Source organism: Aquarana catesbeiana, linkage group LG02 (assembly GCF_042186555.1).
Source record: "Aquarana catesbeiana isolate 2022-GZ linkage group LG02, ASM4218655v1, whole genome shotgun sequence".
In the NCBI taxonomy this organism is placed as follows: Eukaryota; Metazoa; Chordata; class Amphibia; order Anura; family Ranidae; genus Aquarana; species Aquarana catesbeiana.
The window spans coordinates 202,918,743-202,942,470 of record NC_133325.1 but is presented as its reverse complement, the minus strand read 5'-3'; the positions used below and the strand labels follow the sequence as shown (position 1 = coordinate 202,942,470).

Below are 23,728 nucleotides of genomic sequence, written 5' to 3'. Positions count from 1 at the left end.
AACAGTACATTTTCCCACTACTCTATTCCCGGGTTTTACTTCTATTCCGGCCTGCACAGTCTATCCCATGAGAAGTCAAGTAAGGCTATTGTTAAAATAGATTAGGGATACAATATTGTTCCTTTCTTTAAAGTAAATTATGATCATGACCTGATGATTTTCCAATAATTATCCTAATTTTCAGAAAAGACATTACCCAGAATGATAAACAAAGCTGTTCGCTACTAATCAGTTTAACTTCAATCTGACATTAAAGCTGATTCCCTTTTCACATTACCAGTAATAATTGAAAGTATTTTTTAACAAATGGGTGACTTAAATTAAGACAAATGGTTTGCATAAGGTAGCAGATAATAATCCTTAATGAAATTAAATACGTGCGTTAGAAAAACCATTTACATAATAAAATTACACCTATATTCCACATGACAAAAGCTATATAAATGTACATAAGCGTATGCTTAATTTAGTAGACTGTTCTTGTTTGCACTTCCAAGAACACTGAATACAAAACTCTGTATTACATTAATAATTTTATTTTTATATGTGGCATTAAGATAAAAAGTATATTTCAATTAATCATGCATACATGCTTTTAATTCATGTGTGTGTATAATAAATATATATATATATATATATATGTATATATATATATATATATATATATATATATATATATATATATATATATATATATATATATATATATATATATATATATATATACACACACACACACATATATACACACACAGCATATTAAAATAATAATAACACACAGTGGAACCTCGGATTGCGAGTAATGCGGTTAACGAGCGTTTTGCAATACAAGCACTGTATTTTTAAAAATCCTAACTCGGTTTGCGAGTGTTGTCTCGCAAAACGAACACGATTCAGGCCAAAGCGGTGTGCAGTACTGCTTTTGGCCTGAGGTGGGGGGGCGTCGGAGCCGAGCTGAAAGTCGCCGATCGGCGTCGTTCGGAAATGCACGGAAAGGCCCGAGGACAGCACAGCTGACCTTGGCAAATCTCGGGTAGAAAGCCTTTCCGAGGTTTGCCGAGGTCAGCCGACGTGTCCTTGGGCCTTTGCAGCCATTTCCGAGGCTCTCCAGGGCCCCCCCGCCTCTGGCCGCATGCGTTATTGCATCTCATTGAAGTCAATGCGGAACAAATTATTTTCATTTCCATTGACTTCAATGGGGAAACAGGCTTTGATATGCGAGTACTTTGGATTACGAGCATACTCCTGGAATGGATTATGCTCGTAATGCGAGGTTCCATATTATATACACACACATATATATATATATATATATACACACATATATATATATACACACACACATATACAGATAGATAGATTTATTCTTACCTGAAGCAGTTTGTCATAACGTTCTGCAGACATAAGGAACCTGCCATCCTCAAGCTGCATCTCCCGATTCTCCAGCAAATTATTCAGGACCGGCAGGACATTCCGTTCGGCTTTTTCTAATCCCTCCAGAACCAAGATCCTTCCCTTTGTGGCTGCGCGCACTGCACACTTTAAAGCAAAACAGAACATAAAGGGAAATTAGGCAACAAAATAAAAATTGGGAAATTCTTGCCATGGTCACATGTCAAATGAAAAGAATGGCTTAGCTGTTTAAATTTGTAAAAATAATCTTATAAAAGTGGAGCTATTAAGAACTACCTGAATCTGCCACACGTCTCAGTAAAGCTGCCAAAAACTTCAGGGATCTAAACAGAACCTGGCACAAAGCGAAACAACTGTGGTTTACATTCTTTCATATAATTAAAGTGGGATTTCAGTCAAATACCAGCAAGGCCTAATTGTACTCCCACTCCCATTATAAGTCTATTCTATCTACCCTGTACAGGAAAGATCTGTATACTTACCTAATCTGAGGCAGCTTCAGTCCGGTCACATGACTGGGCCCCAGCGCCAGCTTCGGTGTAGCGAAGGGACAGACAACAACTGATGCCCCATAGTAAGCCTATGGGTGACGTCACTAGAGGTCGACCGATATGGGTTTTTCTCTGGCCGATGCCGATGCCGATATTTAGAAATCGCGGTGGCCGATGGCCGATATGTGATGCCGATTTTTTTGGGCCGATATATTAGGCCGATTTTTTTTTTTTTTTTACCTTCATCTCATAAAATCTAACAGTTAGACCCCTTTCACAATGGGGCGTTTTTCAGGCGCTTTTGGGCTAAAAATAGCACCTGTAAAGTGCCTGTCAAACGGCTCCCCTGCAGTCTCAGTGTGAAAGCCCGAGTGCTTTCACACTGAGGCGATGTGCTGGCAGGATATTAAAAAAAGTCCTGCAAGCAGCATCTTTGGAGCGGTGTATACCACCACTCCTGCCCATTGAAATTAATGCGCACCGCTGTCGAATCGCCTGCAAAGCGTTTCGGCAGCAGCGCTTCAGGGGTGCGTTTAACCCCTTCCTCGGCCGCTAGCTGGGTTATAAGCGACCTGCTAGCAGCCGAATAGCGCCGCTAAAATGACGGTAAAGAGCCGCTAAAACTAGCAGTCTTTTACCGTCAATGCATGCCCGCTCCAGTGTGAAAGCAACCTTCAGTGATACGGAAATTTTTTTACATTTAAACATTTATTAAACAAAACAAACCTCCAATCAGTTCACTTGTATGTAGAATTTAGATAAAAAAAATATAAAAAAAACCTCTCTTAAATATTAAATACACAAAAACAGGTAATCAAAACTTCTGGATGAAAAAAAATGGGCTAACTTTACTGCTTAGTTTTTTTTTTAAATTTATTAGTGTATTTTTTTTTTTTAAATTACATTTGAAAGACCGCTGCGCAAATACCGTGTGACATAAAATATTGCAACAACCGCTATTTTATTCCCTAGGGTCTCTGCTAAAAAAAATATATATAATGTTTGGGGGTTCCAAGTGATTTTCTAGCAGAAAATACTGGATTTTTACTTGTAAGCAACAAATGTCAGAAAAGATTTAGTCTTTAAATGGTTAAACTGAGAACTTCTACACACGGAATTTAGTTCATTCAGAAGTGTAAACATTGTATCCTTCAGGTTCTTTTTATCAGATTTGGCAGGCTGCCCAGAGAGGGGGAGAAGTCGCTTCACACAGACAACTTACACTGACTTCTATTACAGAAGTCTTTTGCAAGTCGCGCTGAAGCTATATTGGCTTTTTTATCAGCACAATCGGCCGATGCCGATTAAGTAAAAAACACCAAATATCGGCCGATATATCGGCCGGCCGATATATCGGTCGACCTCTAGACGTCACCATTCAGGCTTCTGCAGCCATTGTCGGTGATCTCTCCTCTTCACTGAAGCCGGCCGTCATCTGCTGGTGTTGGTCCACTTTGTTTTCTCAAGTCCAAAGTCAGCGCAGCCCTCTAGCAGGAAATTCTAGAGAACTTCATGCTTCCCATTTCTGAGCAGATTTATGGAGATGCTGATTTAATTTTCCAGCAGGACTTGGCACCTGCCCACACTGCCAAAAGTACCAATACCTGGTTTAATGATCATGGTATCACTGTGCTTGATTGGCCAGCAAACTCACCTGACCTAAACCCCATAGGGAATCTGTTGGGTATTGTCAAGAGGAAGATGAGAGACACCAGACCCAACAATGCAGCTGAGCTGAGTCACTATCAAAGCAACCTGGGCTTCCATAATACCTCAGCAGTGCCACAAGCTGATCGCCTCCATGCCACGCTGCATTGATGCAGTAATTCATACAAAAGGAGCCCCGACCAAGTACTGAGTGCTTACTATACTGTACATGGACATACTTTTCAGTAAGCCAACAATTCTGTATTAAAAATCTTTTTTTTTTATTGGTCTTATGTAATATTCTAATTTTCTGAGATACTGAATTTTAGGTTGTCACTGGCTATAAGCCATAATCCTCAAAATTAAAAGAAAGAAATGCTTGAAATATATCACTCTGTGTGTGTGACGCATCTATATAAAATATAAGAGTTTCACTTTTTTTTAATTGTATTACTGAAATAAATCCACTTTTTGATGATATTCTAATTTAGTGAGATGCACCTGTGTGTATATATATATTATATATATATATATATATATATATATATATATATATATATATATATATATATATATACACACATATATACATACATACACACACACACACACACACACACACACACACACACACATATACATACACACACACACACATATATACACACATATACACACACACAGTGGGGACGGAAAGTATTCAGACCCCCTTAAATTTTTCACTCTGTTATATTGCAGCCATTTGCTAAAATCATTTAAGTTCATTTTTTCCTCATTAATGTACACACACAGCACCCCATATTGACAGAAAAACACAGAATTGTTGACATTTTTGCAAATTTATTAAAAAAGAAAAACTGAAATATCACATGGTCCTAAGTATTCAGACCCTTTGCTCAGTATTTAGCAGAAGCACCCTTTTGATCTAATACAGCCATGAGTCTTTTTGGGAAAGATGCACCAAGTTTTTCACACCTGGATTTGGGGATCCTCTGCCATTCCTCCTTGCAGATCCTCTCCAGTTCTGTCAGGTAGGATGGTAAACGTTGGTGGACAGCCATTTTTAGATCTCTCCAGAGATGCTCAATTGGATTTAAGTCAGGGCTCTGGCTGGGCCATTCAAGAACAGTCACGGAGTTGTTGTGAAGCCACTCCTTTGTTATTTTAGCTGTGTGCTTAGGGTCATTGTCTTGTTGGAATGTAAACCTTCGGCCCAGTCTAAGGTCCTGAGCACTCTGGAGAAGGTTTTCGTCCAGGATATCCCTGTACTTGGCCACATTCATCTTTCCCTCGATTGCAACCAGTCGTCCTGTCCCTGCAGCTGAAAAACAGCCCCACAGCATGATGCTGCCACCACCATGCTTCACTGTTTGGGGCTGTATTGGACAGGTGATGAGCAGTGCCTGGTTTTCTCCACACATACCGCTTAGAATTAAGGCCAAAAAGTTCTATCTTGGTCTCATCAGTCCAGAGAATCTTATTTCTCACCATCTTGGAGTCCTTCAGGTATTTTTTTAGCAAACTCCATGCGGGCTTTCATGTGTCTTGCACTGAGTAGAGGCTTCCGTCGGGCCACTCTGCCATAAAGCCCCGGATTGGTGGAGGGCTGCAGTGATGGTTGACTTTCTACAACTTTCTCCCATCTCCCGACTGCATCTCTGGAGCTCAGCCACAGTGATCTTTGGGTTCTTCTTTACCTCTCACCAAGGCTCTTCTCCCCCGATAGCTCAGTTTGGCTGGACAGCCAGCTCTACGAAGGGTTCTGGTCATCCCAAACGTCTTCCATTTAAGGATTATGGAGGCCACTGTGCTCATAGGAATCTTAAGGGCAGCAGAAATTTTTTTGTAACCTTGGCCAGATCTGTGCCTTGCCACAATTCTGTCTCTGAGCTCTTCATGCAGTTCCTTTGACCTCATGATTCTCATTTGCTCTAACATGCACTGTGAGCTGTAAGGTCTTTTATAGACAGGTGTGTGGCTTTCCTAATCAAGTCCAATCAGTATAATCAAACACAGCTGGACTCAAATGAAGGTGTAGAACCATCTCAAGGATGATCAGAACAAAAGGACAGCACTTGAGTTAAATATATGACTGTCACAACAGAGTCTGAATACTTAGGACCATGTGATATTTCAGTTTTCCTTTTTTAATAAATCTGCAAAAATGTCAACAATTCTGTGTTTTTCTGTCAATATGGGGTGCTGTATGTACATTAATGAGGAAAAAAATGAACTTAAATGATTTTAGCAAATGGCTGCAATATAACAAATAGTGAAAAATGTAAGGGGGTCTGAATACTTTCCGTCCCCACTACATGTATATTATATATATATATATATATATATATATATATATATATATATATATATATATATATATATATATATATATATATATATATATATATATATATATAAAATTTCAGCTTACAGATGTGAATGACACCATTGAACTCAATGTATTTTTGTGACACATGCGTTTTTTATGGGTTACAAAACACAAGTAGATTTGCAAAGGTGTGAACCAGGCCTTACAAAGTTACATAACAGTCTATATATAAAGATAAGAAAAAGTAAATGCTGACACCATCATAAACAACTGCACAGACTTTATGAAATATAAATATTTTTGAATTTACGCCTGTAGTTCAAAACACACTCCAATTAAAAAGAAAAAAAAAAATTATATATACATATATATATAACAGCAAGGACAATGGAAAACCAAAAGGTCAATTGTCATTTAACGTCTTTATCATCAAACAACATCCAGAGAGATTACTTTCCAGTGAGTCCCACTGAACGCACTGAAGCTACACAGAACATGATTTTCATTTAGCTAATTAGAAAATATTTACTTAGCCATATCCCAATACACCTACTTACCATCTGTACATTCTAAGTTCATTTAACATGTTAAAATGGAAAGGAAAAGTGTATCCCAGAGGGACTAATCAGAACAAAAAAACCCACAAAGAATGCACTTAATGCAGAACTTCAGGCACCGTAATTTCCAAGATAAGTCCACCTTTCTGAACATGTTTCATGTTACACCCATATTTAAAGAGAATCATGAACCATGGTCAGCATGCATGTACAACCCCCACTCCATCCATTTTACAGGATCACAAGATTCTTCTCCCCACTGGCTCTTCTCATATTTTAAATTTACGCAGCTGTCATGCCATTTACTTATAGGAAGTTGTGAACGAAAAAACTACAAGTCCCAAATTCCACTGCCACAGAGGAAATGTAGTACTTAAAGTGCGGTGACGTTATCGTACTTGTAGTCCACTGATACTAAGGGGGCTTGAGAAAGAGTGTGCAGGAGGCAGATCATTGCACCCATGATCCACTGATTGCAGATGCAATGCCTTACAGGCTCAAATGCTGAAAAATGATAAATGCATTATTTGCTTTTTTCCCCCAAAAGGTGGAATTTTTAATTTTTTTTTAAAGATGTTTAATGCCATATGCACGTAGTATACAACAGCACAATATACGTTCGACAGGTTTTCGATTTGCAAGTAGTATACAACAGCACAATATATGATTGACAGGTTTCGATACATAAAGATTGTTACATACATCAGGATAAGGACATCATCTTGCAATATGTACCGCTCAATATACCTTATCAAGAATTCCTAATAAAAAAGAAACCAATACATATCACATTTTTGTGTCTTAAGGTAGAACTACAGCCAAAAAGATTTTTTTTTTTTTTTATTTTTTTTTTTTTTATTTTGGATAGAGTAAGGATTATAACCCCTGACACATTTTATTTTTTTTTTTATCGCCCTCTGTGTGCCATTGTTGAGATTACTTTCACTTCACTTACCTTCACTTACTGTCCCATAGCCAAACAGGAAGTGAGAGGAAATCCCTGCAAATTAAGAGAATCCCTTGAGGCCCCCCAGGTCACCAGAACTAGTGCCCCAATTGGGAAGTTTACACTCTATTACCGTCCCAACATGCACTGGCCAGTGATGTCACAAGGGGTGGTACCGCCAGGTGACATCACCAGGTGGCCCACCCCCTAACTATTTAAGAACTGTGAAATGAGCCAAGATGAGCCACTTTACAGGCAGATTAAGGACACTATATTTAAAGGAATTTTTCATTTTTATTGTTACACTTTAAGCATCATTAAAATCACTGCTCCTGTAAAAACAATCTTTTTTAAAACATTTAAAAAAAAAAAATTTGCATTGATGCATGTCCCCCAGGGCAGTACCCAGGCACCCCATACCCTTTATATGGCCAATAACTTGCATATAAGTCTTCAAGTCTTTATTTTTGAAACTTTGTTTGGTAAATGAGTAGGGGTACAATGTACCCAATACTCATTGCCATGAGGTGCCATGTTGAACTTCCAGTGAGCAGTATGAGAGAGTGAGAGTGATAAAGCCAAATTTAATACACCTGCTCCCTATTCACACTCGAGACCTTGTAACACTAACAAGTCACATGACACTGGGGAGGGAAAATGGCTAATTGGGCCCAATTTGGACATTTTCACTTAGGGGTGTACTCACTTTTGTTGCCAGCGGTTTAAACATTAATGGCTGTGTTTTGAGTTATTTTGAGGGGACAGCAAATTTACACTGTTATACAAGCTGTACACTCACTACTTTACATTGTAGCAAAGGGTCATTTCTTTAGTGTTGTCACATTCAGTGTTGTCACATGAAAAGTTAGAATAAAATATTTACAAAAATGTGAGGGGTGTACTCACTTTTGTGAGATACTGTACATATACCTATGGACACTATCTCCCCCACAGAGAGGTTACTGCTGATCCCACATTGAAAATTTAAGTTTTCTCCTCTTGTTTTTAAACCGCTTCTAAACTGTTCTTATACCGTATTTCTCCATCCCCATTTTAATCTCTATACTGTATTATTGTGAGGATCAAGTACATTACATCCTTGGGACCCCTTCCCATAACATAAGCGCAGAGTGTTTTTCCTGTGTGTTTGTATCCAAAACACAAATCCCCTGCTCTCTTGGCACTCACAAATTGTGCACTCACCAGACCTCCCTGACACTCTTAGCTTAATAAGTGGGTCCACGTATATGGGCTGCAATTGCCCCAAAAAATTCCAGAAAATGTGGTCAACATGGGTGGAGGCCAGATACCTTACAGTGTTAGTTTCATGCCACGGTCCCTGCCTCCCCCCCCCCTCCTCTTGCTCCCACCTCTCCCTTCTCCCTCCCCCTATCTCCGCTGACCTGAACCAACATTGGGATTTCTCTTCCTGCAGGCTACTGTATTTGCTGTGCTGACAATGGTTCTTCTACTTGCTAGATGAGTTAGAAGCTCCTGTATCCTATATTCCTTACTAGTTGAATCTCTGTTTAAAATTCTTGAGATACTTGGGCCAATCCCTGTTAGTTGAAGTACATCTCTCTCTTGTAACATCTACTGTCATGTATAAACTGATGTTTTATTTCAATAAACATTCCTTCTGTTAAAAAAAAAAAAAAAATAAGTGGGTTCACAATATCTTAGATTTATGTTGTCCCTCCAGGCAGCCTTCTTATGCCCCGTACACACGGTCGGATTTTCTGACGGAAAATGTGTGATAGGACCTTGTTGTCGGAAATTCCGACCATGTGCAGGCTCCATCACACATTTTCCATCGGAATTTCCAACACACAAAGTTTGAGAGCTTGCTATAAAATTTTCCGACAACAAAATTTTGTTGTCGGAAATTCCGATCGTGTGTACACAAATCCGACAGGCAAAGTGCCACGCATGCTCAGAATAAATTAAGAGACGAAAGCTATTGGCTACTGCCCCGTTTATAAGCCCAGAAGTACGTGTTTTACGTCACCACGTTCAGAATGATCGGATTTTCCGACAACTTTGTGTGACCGTGTGTATTCAAGACAAGTTTGAGCCAACATCCGTCGGGAAAAATCCATGGATTTTGTTGTTGGAATGTCCGATCAATGTCCGACCGTGTGTACAGGGCATAAGGCTTCTTCCAGTTTCTAAACTTTGTATCCTTTAGTCCTCCAAATGCACGTTGACCATTATGAATAAACAATACATTAAAAAAAAGCCACAGTGCAGTAATTTTTATTGCTATAGTAAAAATTAAAACACTTCCAAGTGTAAACTCACATTACAAATGCAAATGTCAACATTCAATATGGTTACTATACCACATGTATCCAAGATGACCACCACTGACCCGACTTTCTGTTTACTTCCACAAACCGGAAGTTATGTAGGAGGAAATTACGTTGCGATGAATAACCCCACATTCGGATCGCTCTTCGGAAACCATTTGACAGGTAGTGGAGAGCTGCTTTAACCCCCTCAAACCCCACACAATTGAAGGGGTTGTGTTTAGTGGGCAGTACCATGCTGTTTTAAAATAGAAAACCTAAATAGGTTTTACACTAATTAACTGTGTTAATGACCAAGCACAATTATGTGTAATGCAAGTCAAGGTTTCTGTCATTTGCTGTAACTGCATAAATTGATTTTTATAATAAAAGTTCAAAAGGGAAATGTTACAGAAGCGTGGATCACAGACAATTTGGCATATTAGTTTAGGACATAGAGTCTGATCTAGGACAGATCTTAAAAGGGAACGGTTTCCCAAGTGGTAGTGACTTTATACGCTTTGCTTTGAACTTTGTTTCTGGATGCTATGCTTCCTTCATAATAAAGTGGGATGGGTATGGAAATTATCTTTTCAAAAAAATCAGGAATGTGCATATAAGATTGCAATGAGACTTTTGCAGTTGGGATATTGACCTGCAAATATTAGGCATGGGTTTAGGTGTTCAAAGATTGATGTGCACACCTAACCAGTTCCCTACCACCGTATAGTAAAATAAAGGCGGCAGGAACCCTTCCTCCCTCCGGGTGGGCGTCACATGTTGTCCTCGGCTTCCTGGCATTGTGGAGAGCACGCGTGCGCTGCCGGCAGTGCGTGCACTCACCGCATCACTGGGCACCCGATGCGTGTGCCTGGCGGTCGCGATGTCCGCCAGGCACCCGCGGTTGCTCATCACAGAGCAGGGACGTGGATCTGTGTGTGTAAACACACAGATCCATGTCCTGTCAGGGGAGAGGAGAACTCATCGTATGATCCTTGTACAGAGGAACACCGATCGGTCTCCTCCTCTCATCAGTCCCCTCCCCCCACAGTTAGAATCACTCCCTAGGACACACATTTAACCCCTTCAGCGCCCCCTAGTGTTAAGCCCTTCCCTGCCAGTCACATTTATACAGTAATCAGTGCATTTTTATAGCACCGATCGCTTTATAAATGTCAATGGTCCCAAAATAGTGGCAAAAGTGTCCGATCTGTCCGCAGCAATTCACAGTCACGATAAAAATCACAGATCGCCGCCATTAGTAGTAAAAAAAAAAAAAAATAATAAAAATGACAAACCTATCCCCTATTTTGTAGACGCTATAACTTTTGCGCAAACCAATCAATATACGCTTATTGGGATTTTTTTTTTTACCAAAAATATGTAGAAGAATACATGTCAGCCTAAACTGAGGGAAAAAAAATGTTTTTTTTTTTTTTAAAATGGGATATTTATTATAACAAAAAGTAATAAATATGGTGTTTTTTTCAAAATTGTCACTCTTTTTTTTTTTATAGCACAAAAGATAAAAAAAACGCAGAGGTGATCAAATACCACCAAAAGAAAGCTCTATTTGTGGGGAAAAAAAAACAATCAAAATGTAATTTGGGTACAACGTCGCATTACCTTGCAATTATCATTCAAAGTGTGACAGCGCTGAAAGCAGAAAATTGGCCTGGGCAGGAAATGGGTGAAAATGCCCTGTATTGAAGTGGTTAAAGAGTGTGTGTTTAAAGCAGAGCTCCACCCAAAAGGGGAAGTTCTGCTTTAAAGCCTCCTCCCCCACTCCCATTTGTGAAATGGTGCTTTTGGAGAGGAGGGGGGAGCGGGTACCAGATTTTGACAGGTACCCGTTCCCACTTCTGCTCCAATCGCCTAGGTGGAAGTTCTCCTTCCCCTTGCAGTATTCTGGGACACGTCACAGGTCGCATAAAACTGCCGGACCATTCACAGGCGCAGTGCCACTCGTGTATGCGCAGTGGGTAACTGGCTTTGAAGCCGCAAGCTGTCACAGCTGAGTGTCCATAGTAAAGATGCCGGCGGCAGGTAGAGAAACACACAGGGCGATAACGGATGGGCTGGGCACAGCGCTGGAACCTGGGACTGGTGAGTGACTATTTTACAGTTTTTGTAGCTGCTGAGTTTTAATTTTTACATAGGAGACTGGAGCTCCTCTTTAACCACTTAACAACCGCACCATAGCCAAATGATGGCTACAGTGCGGCTCAATAACTCTGGGAGAACATACATTGACGTCCTCCCAGAATCGCGTTCCTGCGTGCCCCTGGAGGATCCGGCGCATCACAGATCACGGAGCAATCCCTTGTAAACAAACCAGCGTCATGTCCGCTTCCTCTCTCTGTACCGATCAGTACAGTGTGAGCGGAGAGGGGAGAGATCAGGTGCAGCAGCACTGTGGGCTGGATCTGTAGTGCCCACAGCGCTGATATGTGCCCATTGCAGCCTCAGCCATGCAGCCTCAGCCATCCATACTCAGCCATCCATCAATCCATACTCAGCAATACTCATTTATCCATCCACCCCCATCCGTACTCAGCCATCCACATTTATGGCTCAACCATGCTCAGCTATCCCAATCCACGGCTCATCCTTCCCCATTCATGCTCATCCATGTCACATCAGTTCTCATCCATGCCACTACAGTGCCTCACAAAAGTGTAATAGGTAGTCAAACTAGATTGCTCCCTGCATGTTGGGCCTCTGTATGTGGTCTGGCTGTAGAAAAGTCTCCCACATGTGGTATCGCTATACTCAAGAGTAGGAGAATCTATTTTGGGGTGTAATTTTTGGTATGTACATACTATGTGTTAGAAATATTGTATAACTAGACAACTTTGTGTAAAAAAAAAAAAAAAAATGTGTTTTAAATTTTCTTTCCACATTTTCCAAAAACTTGTAGAAAAAAATGACATGTTCAAAAGACACATTATGTCTCATAGATTATACGTTGAGATGTTTTCTTTCCAAAATGGGGTCATCGGATTGTGTTTTCGGAAATTCCGATCGTGTGTGGGCTCCATCTGACTTTTTCCGTTGGAATTTCCGACACACAAAGTTTGAGAGCAGGCTATAAAATTTTCCAACACAAAATCCAATCGGTTAAATTCCGATCGTGTGTACACAAATCCGACGCACAAAGTGTCATGCATGCTCAGAATAAATTAAGACATGAAAGCTATTGGTTACTGCCCTGTTTATAGTCCCGACGTACGTGTTTTACGCCACCGCGTTCAGAACTTTGTGCGATCGTGTGTATGCAAGACAAGTTTGAGCCAACATCCATCGGAAAAAATCCATGGATTTTGTTGTCGGAATGTCCGATCAATGTCCAATCATGCGTACAGGGCATAAGAGGTAATCAAGAAATTATATGTGTAATTTATGCTCCTAGAACGCCTGATGGTGCTCCCTCAATGTTGGGCCTCTGTATGTGGCCTTGCTGTGTAAGTGTCTCCCACATGTGGTATTGCCGTACTCAGAAGGAGTAGCAGAATGTGTTTTGTGGTGTAATTTGTGGTATACATATGCTGTGTGTGAGAAATAACCTGCTAATATGACAATTTTGAGAAAAAAAAATCTTGATTTTGCAGAGAATTGTGGGAAAAAATTACAACTTCAAAAAACTCACCATGCCTATTATTAAATACCTTGGAATGTCTACTTTCCAAAAAGGGGTCATTTGGGGGATATTGAGATAGGCCATCAGTACTTCAGGTGTGATCAATTTTCAGTGATTGACACCATAGCTTGTGGACTCTAACTCTCACGAAGACCAAAAAATATACACCAATTTGGGTTATTTTTACCAAAGATATGTAGCAGTATACATTTTGGTCAAAATTTATGAAGAAAAATCTGGTCTGGTTAGGAAGGGGGTTTAAGTGCCCAGTGGGTAAGTGGTTAATATATTCCCATCACACACCATACTGGAATAGACCTTGACATTTAGGATGTTGTAGCAATTGATGACTGGCATCGCATAAGACATGAGTGAAAATATGTCACTAACATACCTTAAAAACGTATTATAGTCCTAAAAATTATCTAAAAAAAAAAAAAAAAAATCACATTACATTTCCAACATTTTGGAGCACACGGGACCCCTATATTAGGCATGTCTGGTGAAGGGGTCTTCCGTGGATCCAAAACATGGGAACTATGATGTGATCTTTTAATAAATGCTAAACTTTGAAATAAACTCAGTTCAGCAACTTCCAATGTTAGCTGCTATTTTCTGACTCACAGCAGCATACTAGCTTTGGTGCAATCAAGCTCAGCCTATTCAGCTTTACTATAAGTTATGTCACCGTCCTGGAACTGGTATAAAGTAATATGAGTCTCCATTAGATACTTTGGAGACAGGTATCTTGGTTTAGAAACATATTCTCACTAAAATTCAACAACCACTCTGTGTTTTGGTAACTATGATCATATTTTAAGAAAATTCAATTAAATTCATAAAAACTGAATATACCTTGTAAAACTAAGACAATAATAGAAGTCAGATGAAATGATAAATATAACACTGACTAAAAGACAGAAAAAGTGCTGAATGAGTTAACGTTGTTGCATATGAAATCCTCTTGTCATTCACGTGTACACAAATTAAAATCCAGGTTTTAATGGTTGCTTATAATTAGCTGTCTCCAGTTCCATTTTTGTAATTAGCTTCTTGGCCCCTTGAGCAGATAAAGGGAACAATATGAGGCAATTTATTTTTTAAATAGATTCTTTTCAGTCTATCTGTTATCCATATCCAACATAATATCCAATTTAAGGAACCCAAATGTATTAAAAATGGAAATTATGATAGAAAATAAAGAACCTTAAAAAAAGGCCAATCCAGTTCTTATTACAACAGTTTCAGGCTGCATTCTTTGGTATTTAATAACCCAGCTTATGCAAACTCACTTCCAAATTTGTACCACAGTAAAACAAAATATTCTTTTAAAGATGAAATCTAAATGCAAATTTATATAATTTATGGTTCAGTTTTCAATCTTTAACTGTAAGTAACATAAAACGAGTCAAGTAATTGTGCAAAGACTCACACAGCACTAGAGTACATATCACCTATATATATTTAAAGTTTTCAAAAGAGAACAAATTATCCTACAGTGCCTTGCAAAAGTATTCACCCCCTTGTCTTTTTATTTATCTATTTTGTTACAATACAGCTTTTAGTTCAATGTTTTTTTTAATCTGAATTATATGTGATGGATCAGAACACAATAGTCTAAGTTGGTGAAGTAAAAATTTGAAAAATATATACATAAAACAATTTTTCAGAAATAAAAAACTGATAATTGGCATATGCGTATGTATTAACCCCCTTTGTTATGAAGCCCATAAAAAGCTCTGGTGCAACCAATTATCTTCAGAAGTCACATAATTAGTGAAATGATGTCCACCTGTGCGTAATTTAAGTGTCACATGATCTGTCATTACATATACACACCTTTTTGAAAGGCCCCAGAGGCTGCAACACCTAAGCAAGAGGCACCACAAACCAAACACTGCCATGAAGACCAAGGAACTCTTCAAAGTAAGGGACAATGTTGTTGAGAAGTACAAGTCAGGGTTAGGTTAAATAAAAATATCCAAATCTTTGATGATCCCTAGGAGCACCATCAAATCTATCATAACCAAATGGAAAGAACATGGCACAACAGCAAACCTGCCAAGAGACGGCCGCACACCAAAACAAACGGAGCAGGCAACAAGGGCATTAAACAGAGAGACAGCACAGAGACCTAAGGTAATCCTGGAGGAGCTGCAGAGTTCCACAGCAGAGACTGGAGTATCTGTACATAGGACGACAATAAGCCGTACGCTCCATAGAGTTGGGCTTAATGGCAGAGTGGCCAGAAGAAAGCCATTACTTTCAGCAAAAAACAAAATGGCACGTTTTGAGTTTGCAAAAAGGCATGTGGGAGACTCCCAAAATGTATGGAGGAAGGTCTGGTCTGATGAGACTAAAATTGAACTTTTTGGCCATCAAAGAAAGTGCTATGCCTGGCGCAAACCCAACACATTACATCACCCAAAGAACACTATCCCCGCAGTGAAACATGGTGGTGGCAGTATCATGCTGTGGGGAGGTTTTTCAGCAGTCAGGACTGGGAAACTGGTCAGAGTTGAGGGAAAGATGGAAGGTGCTAAATACAGTTTTATTCTTGAGCAAAACCTGTACCACTCTATGTGTGATTTGAGGCTAGGACAGAGGTTCACCTTCCAGCAGGACAATGACCCCAAACACACTGCTAAAGCAACACTTGAGTGGTTTATGTAGTCAAAGCCCAGACCTAAATCCAACAGAAAATCTGTGGTCAGAAGATTGTTGTTCACAAGCACAAAACATCCAATTTGAAGGAGTTGGAGCAGTTTTGCAAGGAGGAATGGGCAAAAATCCCAGTGGTAAGATGTGGCAAGCTCGTAGAGACTTATCCAAAGCGACTTGGAGCTGTGTTTGCTGCAAAAAGTGGCTCTATAAAAGTATTGACTTTAGAGGGGTGAATAGTTATGCACATTGACTTTTTCTGTTATTTTGTCCTATTTGTTGTTTGCTTCACAATAAAAAAAAAAAAAAAAAAAAAAATCTTCAAAGTTGTGGGCATGTTCTGTAAATTAAATGATGCAAATCCTCAATCCATCCATGTTAATTCCAGGTTGTGAGGCAACAAAATACGAAAAATGCCAAGGGGGTGAATACTTTTGCAAGGCACTGTATATGTAAGCCTAGGAATGAGCTCATGGCCTTACACTGGACCTGGCACAATGGCAGCGGATAGCAAATTTCAGGGCCAGAATATCTACAATGCTTATAGAGGCAAAGTACTAGTATTAAGGTACATAGTCCCTGTTAGTCTAGCAGTTTACATTTCCCACTCTTTACCCCTATGTTTCTATATGGGCACCACATTACATATTTGGTGAGCGTGTCCTAAAGTCTAGAAGTTCTGGATACGCATCTATAAATTTATTAGGTAGTCTGTGCGAGTCTGCTTAAAGCAAATTTATGGACACAGCATACACTTTCATTTTATAACATCATTGTTATATCAATACAATTATACATTTTTGACAATCTAATATAAGCTTACTTGAAAAACCTCCTTTCACGTTGGGAGTGCTGTGTTTCTTTCCACAGCTTCCTGGATTGCTTCTCCTCAGCCTTTTTTTTGGTAAATCTTTTATTGGCATTTTAAATCATTATAGCATCCAACCCAAGGTTGGAGATGTCAGGCTGCAGCCACCATTGTGTCTTTACTAACTGGGAAGCTATAAAAATATGATTTTTTACTTACCGTAAAATCCATTTCTCTGTCATTGACAGACACAGCCTTCATAACGCTAGGGTTATATCGCCTCTATTAGGAGTAGGACTAGGCAGACCAAAAAAACAAAGGAGCACCTGGCTACACCCATGGGCCGTCCTTAGCCAGTATATAACCCCCTCCCTGCTCTAGGTATTCAGTTTAGTAGAAGCAGTAATAGAAGCATCAAAAGAACTCCAGAGGGGTGGGTGCTGTGTCTGTCAATGAACTCAGAGAAATGGATTTTACAGTAAGTAAAAAATCCTATTTTCTCATTCGTTCATTGACAGACACAACCTTCATAACGATAGGGACGTCCCAAAGCAGTGCCATCATGAGGGGTGGGAGAACGAAATATCGCAAAGCTAATACAAGAGCCAACAAGATAACAAGAACTTCACCCAGGACATGCTGGAACCCAACCTGAACGATACCCCTTCAAGGAGGGAATAGACCCCCTAACCAGCGGCCTGCAAAAAACTTGCGGCCAAAAGAGGCATCCGCAGATGCCAACCCGTTCACTTTGTAGACTTGTGAACATGTACATTGATGACCAGTGGTCGCCTTGCAAACCTGCACAACGGACGCATGATGACCGAAGGCCCAAGAAGCCCTAAGCACCAAGAAGAAAGCGCCGTAACAGGAAAAAGGACACCCGATTCTTGACAGAATAGCCCTCCAGAGAAGGGTTGCAGAAAAAACAGAACGCCCCTTTCTTGACCCGTCCACCAATACCCCTTCAGGGCAGATAAGGCAAATTCCTTGAAAAGTGCTGACCAGGGACACAAGAAAAGCAACACAATGTCCTTATTCCAATGGAAATCCAAGGACGGAACCCTGTAAAAAGGGGCAAAGCACCACCTTAACCTGGGTAAGGTGAACGACAAGATAACGCCCCCCTTTTTATCACCCTGTGAGCGGAGGGGATAGCCACCAAGAGACCACCTTCCTCCAGAGTAAGTATTGGAATCTCCCGAATATTTTGAAAGGGAGATAGAGAGGCTTCTGGAGAACCAAAATTACCAAGTTCAGATCCCATGGCAGAAGAAGAACCACACTGTTTCCACCAGTGTGGTTCTTCTTCTGCCATGGGATCTGAACTTGGTAACACTGGTGGAAACAGATGCCTAACCCCTGGAATAAAAAAAAAAGGTACACACCAGGAAGTGTGAGACCAGAAGACGCTGAAGAAGACCACCCAGGCTGACCCCTGGGCCTCGATGGTACTCAAAGCCCATTTGTTCTATTCCCCCTATCAGCAGTGTTGGAAACCGCAGCACCTGGCTCATCACAGCCAGGCCGTTAAAAACCAGCGACTCTAAAAACAGGGTGGAAGAACAGTCTATGAGACAGTAGGTCCTTCCTAAGAGGCAGTTGCCAAGGAAAACGTTGGTGACCGGGTGCACCCGGTCGGCGTACCCAGACCACCGGGACCCAATCGGATCCAATAGAATGGCCAGAATCACCGCAGCCAGTGATCCTGCCAAAAAGACACTGCAAAGGCTGGAGAGAAGGAAAGGAAACATGGGTCACTAGAGCCGCCAGAAGCTCCCGTGACCTTGCCAGAAACCTCGGTATCATCCTGTTGAGCCAGGACGCTACCTCAGGCCTGCCCCAGCGGAGACAAATACGATAAAATACGGCCCCGTGAAGGGCCCACCCTGTGGTCCAACCCTAATCAACTGAGGTAACCATTTTACAGTATTCTACTCCTGGAAAGCGTATGCCAGAAAGGGCTGGAACGAGACGCTCTCCCTACCGGAGGATACTGGCAACAGCCAGGGCCACCCACAGCCTATCTTGGCCCGTCCTGGCGAAGGACATAAGCTACCGCCGTTGCCTCACTCGATTGGAACCGTGGAACCGTACGGGAGCCCCCAAAAGTCGATCCTTCCATGATCCAGACTGGTCTGTTCGCATGATGTTCAAAGATATTACTCGGTAGTCCAGATTTCACCAACGTCCAACAACCCTGAGCAGAGCTCAGTCCTAGGACCTCTCCCCACCCAGACAGACTGGCATTGGTGGTCACCCTGTTCAATACAAGGGGAGCAAGGATTTACCCCATTGAAGAACTGGATAGCGAAGCCACCAGACTAGGGAAAACTCTGGTTTCCTGACTCAGTTGAATCCGATTGTCCAGAGACCCTGCATATTCGTCCCATTATGCCAGGATCTCCCCTAAGGGAGCTTGTATGGAACTATGCAAATGGAAGCGCCTCAAAGAAATAGATGACATCGGACCCAACCCCACATGCAGATCCACGGAGGAGCCCACCTGCCAGACAGTAAATGAAAAAAACGCAGCATGCAACTTCCGGAGTATTGTCCGGGAGAAGAAATCAGGCTGGCCAGAGCTGAAGCCCAGGTCAGGCTCAGATAATCCAACCATCTGACAGAACCAAGCAGACATCCGATAGTATAGCCTTCAACTGAAATCAGTCAAGGTTTGTATAAGAATTACAGTGTTCCTCGGAGTAGTCGAGGAGTCGGAGAAGAAGATCGTCCAAGCAGCCCAGGATTGCAAACCCCCACTGGCGTAACCACGCCAGATCCGGGGCCAACACATTGTGAAGTCCCGAGGAGCGGTGGCCAGACTCAAAGGGGCAACACCACGCGCTCCTAATGCTCCGCACCCACAGCAAAAAACCGAGGTCTAGAGACAGGCACATAGCAGAATGCGTAAGTAGCATTCGTGGTGTCGATAGAAATCAGAAAGTCCCCATGACGAAGGAGTACCACCGCTGTACGGACGGACTCCATCCTGAACTACTGTACCCCCATCCTGTAGACTGAACAAGTTTGAATAAAACCCCTGAAACCGTTCTCAGCACGGGAACATCCTCTACAGCAACAGGGCTTGCACAGCCCCCCGTGGGGAACAGCCAGCAATCTGGCGACAAAACCCATTGGAAGCAAAAATTCTTTGGAGGAACACAGCCGGAAAACTATCCTGTAACCGGACAAGATCAAGACTCGACATGCTGCCATTCAGGGTCACCCCCCCCAAAATACATGTCTCAGCCCCCTGAGGAAACAGAGAACTCCTCTATTGGACCCATGGTTGCCTTGAGCAGCCTAGAGACAGGGGGGTCCACTACTGGTGAAACAGTCCAATACTGAAGGAGGGACTCCCTAAAGGGGTACCTTACAGCAAGTATTCTTGGAAACACCAAAGACACTTTGGGCACTCCCAGTCCTCATGAACAAATTTGTCAGAATAAGAGAGAGAAGGAAACGCATTCGCCACGCCAAACCGTTTAACCAAAGGGATACCGGCCCTCCACCACAGCCACCGCTGCACCATCTTGAAAATACTCCCACATAGACAATAAGTGCAAAAACCAGTGCCCCTCAACCGAGGCCCCACACAGGAAGCACAGACCCGGGGGCCCCTCACAGGGGACACAGACCCGGGGGCCCCTCACAGGGGACACAGACCCGGGGGCCCCTCACAGGGGACACAGATCCGGGGGCCCCTCACAGGGGACACAGATCCGGGGGCCCCTCACAGGGGACACAGACCCGGGGGCTCCTCACAGGGGACACAGACCCGGGGGCTCCTCACAGGGGACACAGACCCGGGGGCTCCTCACAGGGGACACAGACCCGGGGGCTCCTCACAGGGGACACAGACCCGGGGGCTCCTCACAGGGGACACAGACCCGGGGGCTCCTCACAGGGGACACAGCCTCCCAGGGAGCACAGACCAGGGGCCCCCCACAGAGGGCACAGACCCGGAGGCCCCTCACAGGGGCCCAAACCATTGCCCCTCACAGAGGGCGCAGACCCCCGCAGCGCCACCCCTCAGGAAAGGGGGGGCGCCACAAGGCCTAGCAGGCTGCCGAAGCCGCCCGCCGCGAGCATGTGGCCTGCGGGGGGAACCGCAGTAGGCCGCATAAGGCGCGGCCTAAATTCCTGGCCGCCCGCCGCGAGCACACGGCCCGCAGGGGGACCACGGTAGGCCGCTTACGCGGCCTAAATCTCTGCCTGCCCGCTGCGGGCACGCGGCCCGTGGGGGGACCACGGTAGGGTGCAAAACCCTCCCACCTAGATGGAGTGGCTGTCGGTTATGGCGACACTGTGACCCAGACGGCAGTAGTCTGGTCATATGTGCCCCTGCAAAACTTTGCTCGCCGACCGCCCCTGTCCAGAATGGGGCTTGTCGCTGCCGACCCAGCACGGAGCTAAGGTCTGCGCGCTCGATGGCCAGGCTGGGGAGACTACCAGGATCTATATTATCCAGCCTGCCACCCAGCCCGGCAGTTGATTGCAGATCATCACAGGAAAAAAGAGAAATAAAACAAAATCCAAAGAAGCGCAGGTCCCAGCAGGGAGCCAGGTCCTTCTCCTAGACTAGGCAGAAAAAAACTGAATACCTAGAGCAGGGAGGGGGTTATATACTGACTAAGGACGGCCCATGGGTGTAGCCAGGTGCTCATTTGCTTTTTTGCTCTGCCTAGTCCTACTCCTAATAGAGGCGATATAACCCTATCGTTATGAAGGCTGTGTCTGTCAACGAACGAATGAGAAATACTTTTAGCAACCTGGCATAGCCAGTTCACCCCGAAGGAGCAGTCTGGTCAATGTGAAAAATGTATATCTTGGCGGCCGAGAGCCCCACAAGAAATTAGGAAATCGTCGATTAAATCTGGTTAAAAAGGACTCGGAAATCCACTGAGGGGAGTTAAGGAACAACTATGTGAATTTTGCAAAGACTTTCATTTTAGTCAATTAGTACAGCCAATCAAAGAAAGGGGGAAGGCCATGCCCTCAGTCTAGCCTTGACGTCCAGTAATACAGGTGAAGATTCAGAGTCACATATTCAGTAACCTGGCGAGACATAACCATCCCAAGATAGGTGAAGGCATCAACCCACGATAGTGGAAGGGCTCCAGAGGACGCTCTTGCTCCCCGGTCTATTGGAAAACGTAATAAACTGTGCCAATTAAGCCAGTGGCCTGTAGTCGGAGAAAATGTATTTAGGACCTGAAGAGTCCCACGTAAAGAGGGACCCGCATCATTCATGAACAATAACAGGTCATTGGCATACAAGGCTACCATCTCCTCACATCACCCACTGTTAAATCCCAAATTACAGGGGAAACATGGAGGGCCTCCACCATAGGTTTCATGGCTAGAGCAAAAAGTGTGGGAGAGAGGGGGCAGCCCTACCTGGTACCCTGGTTTAGCTGAAAGGAGGCCAACAAAGCGTATAGAGGCTTATACTATATAGTTACTAAATAGGGTTCTCAACCAATCTATGAAGCAGAGTGGAAAGCCCATCCTCTAGAGAACCTCCTATAAGTACAGCCATTACACAATGTCAAAGGTTTTCTCTATGTCCAGGGAGGCTCTAGAGCCCTGGCTCAGGTGTTGAGCATGCATATTAGAGAATAACCTACCCACATTAATATCTGTAGGTTTGTGAGGCACGAAACATGTTTGGTCTTGACCTACTTGGTTATGGACAATGCAACTCAGTCTAGAGTATAGCAGTTTAGTAAGTATTTTCAAATCACAATTAAGAAGGGCTATGGGCCTATAATAATAGGTGCACCGGGTTCTTGGGAGGTTTGTAAAGCAATATAATGGGCGTCTCTCACATAGAAGGGGTAGAGCTCCTCAAGTCAGGCACGTATTATTCAAAGATGTCAGTTATGGGGCTAAAATTTTGCATGAGATTTGAAAAATGCAATGAGGAAGCCGTCGGCCCAGAGGCCTTGCTATTGGGAAAGAAGACGATAGCCTGCAAGACCTCTTCAGAGGTAATCTCATGTTCCAGCATAGCACACTAAGGCCAGGGGGTCTAATAAAGTGACAAGAGACAAAGGGTGAACATCTGACTGCAATGAGGAGGTATAAAGGGTAGGATAGTAGCTAGTGAATTCTGCCAAGAAACCATAGTGCCATCTGGCATGCGAACTGCAGGAATTATAGTCAGCGGTCTCTCATGTGCTAGCATAGCAAGAAACCTCAGCCAAGTGTAAATGTGCAGCCGTGGTCAAAAGTTGAGAATAACACAAATATTAATTTTCACAAAGTCTGTGCTTCAGTGTTTTTAGATCTATTTGTCAGATGTTACTATGATATACTGAAGTATAATTACAAGCATTTCATAAGTGTCAAAGGCTTTTATTGACAATTACATGAAGTTTATGCATAGAGTCAATATTTGCAGCATTGACCCTTTTTTTTCAAGACCTCTGCAATTCACCCTGGCATGCTATCAATCAACTTCTAGGCCACATCTGTACTGATGGCAGCCCATTCCTGCATAATCAATGCTTGGAGTTTGTCAGAATTTGTGAGGTTTATTTTGTTCACCCGCCTATTGAGGATTGACCACAAGTTCTCAATAGTATTAAGGTCTGGGGAGTTTCCTGGCCATGGACCCAAAATGTCCATGTTTTGTTACCCAAGCCACTTAATTATCACTTTTGCCTTATGGCAAAGTGCTCCATCATGCTGGAAAAAACATTGTTCGTCACCAAACTGTTCTTAGATGGTTGAGAGAAGTTGCTCTCGGAGGATATTTTTGTACCATTCTTTATTCATAGCTGTGTTCTTAGCCAAGGTTTTTTCTGGATACCCCAAACAATCAGAAAGGGCATTCTTCAGAGAAAATTACTTTATCCCAGTCCTCAGCAGTCCAATCACTGTACTTTTTGCAGAATATCAGTTTGTCCCTGATGTTTTTCCTGGAGAGAAGTGGCTTCT

General features: G+C 42.5%; 1 protein-coding gene across 3 annotated transcripts in view; it reads right to left on the bottom strand.

Annotated features, from left to right (window-relative positions):
* The window catches only part of VWA8 (von Willebrand factor A domain containing 8), a 686,916-nt gene that overhangs the window by 525,147 nt on the left and 138,041 nt on the right, over nucleotides 1-23,728 (bottom strand). For all 3 annotated transcript variants that reach the window (XM_073614208.1, XM_073614207.1, XM_073614209.1), the window contains exon 6: nucleotides 1,372-1,539. In XM_073614208.1, the coding sequence (XP_073470309.1) occupies nucleotides 1,372-1,539 (168 nt within the window). The remainder of the gene's footprint in view (nucleotides 1-1,371; nucleotides 1,540-23,728) is intronic.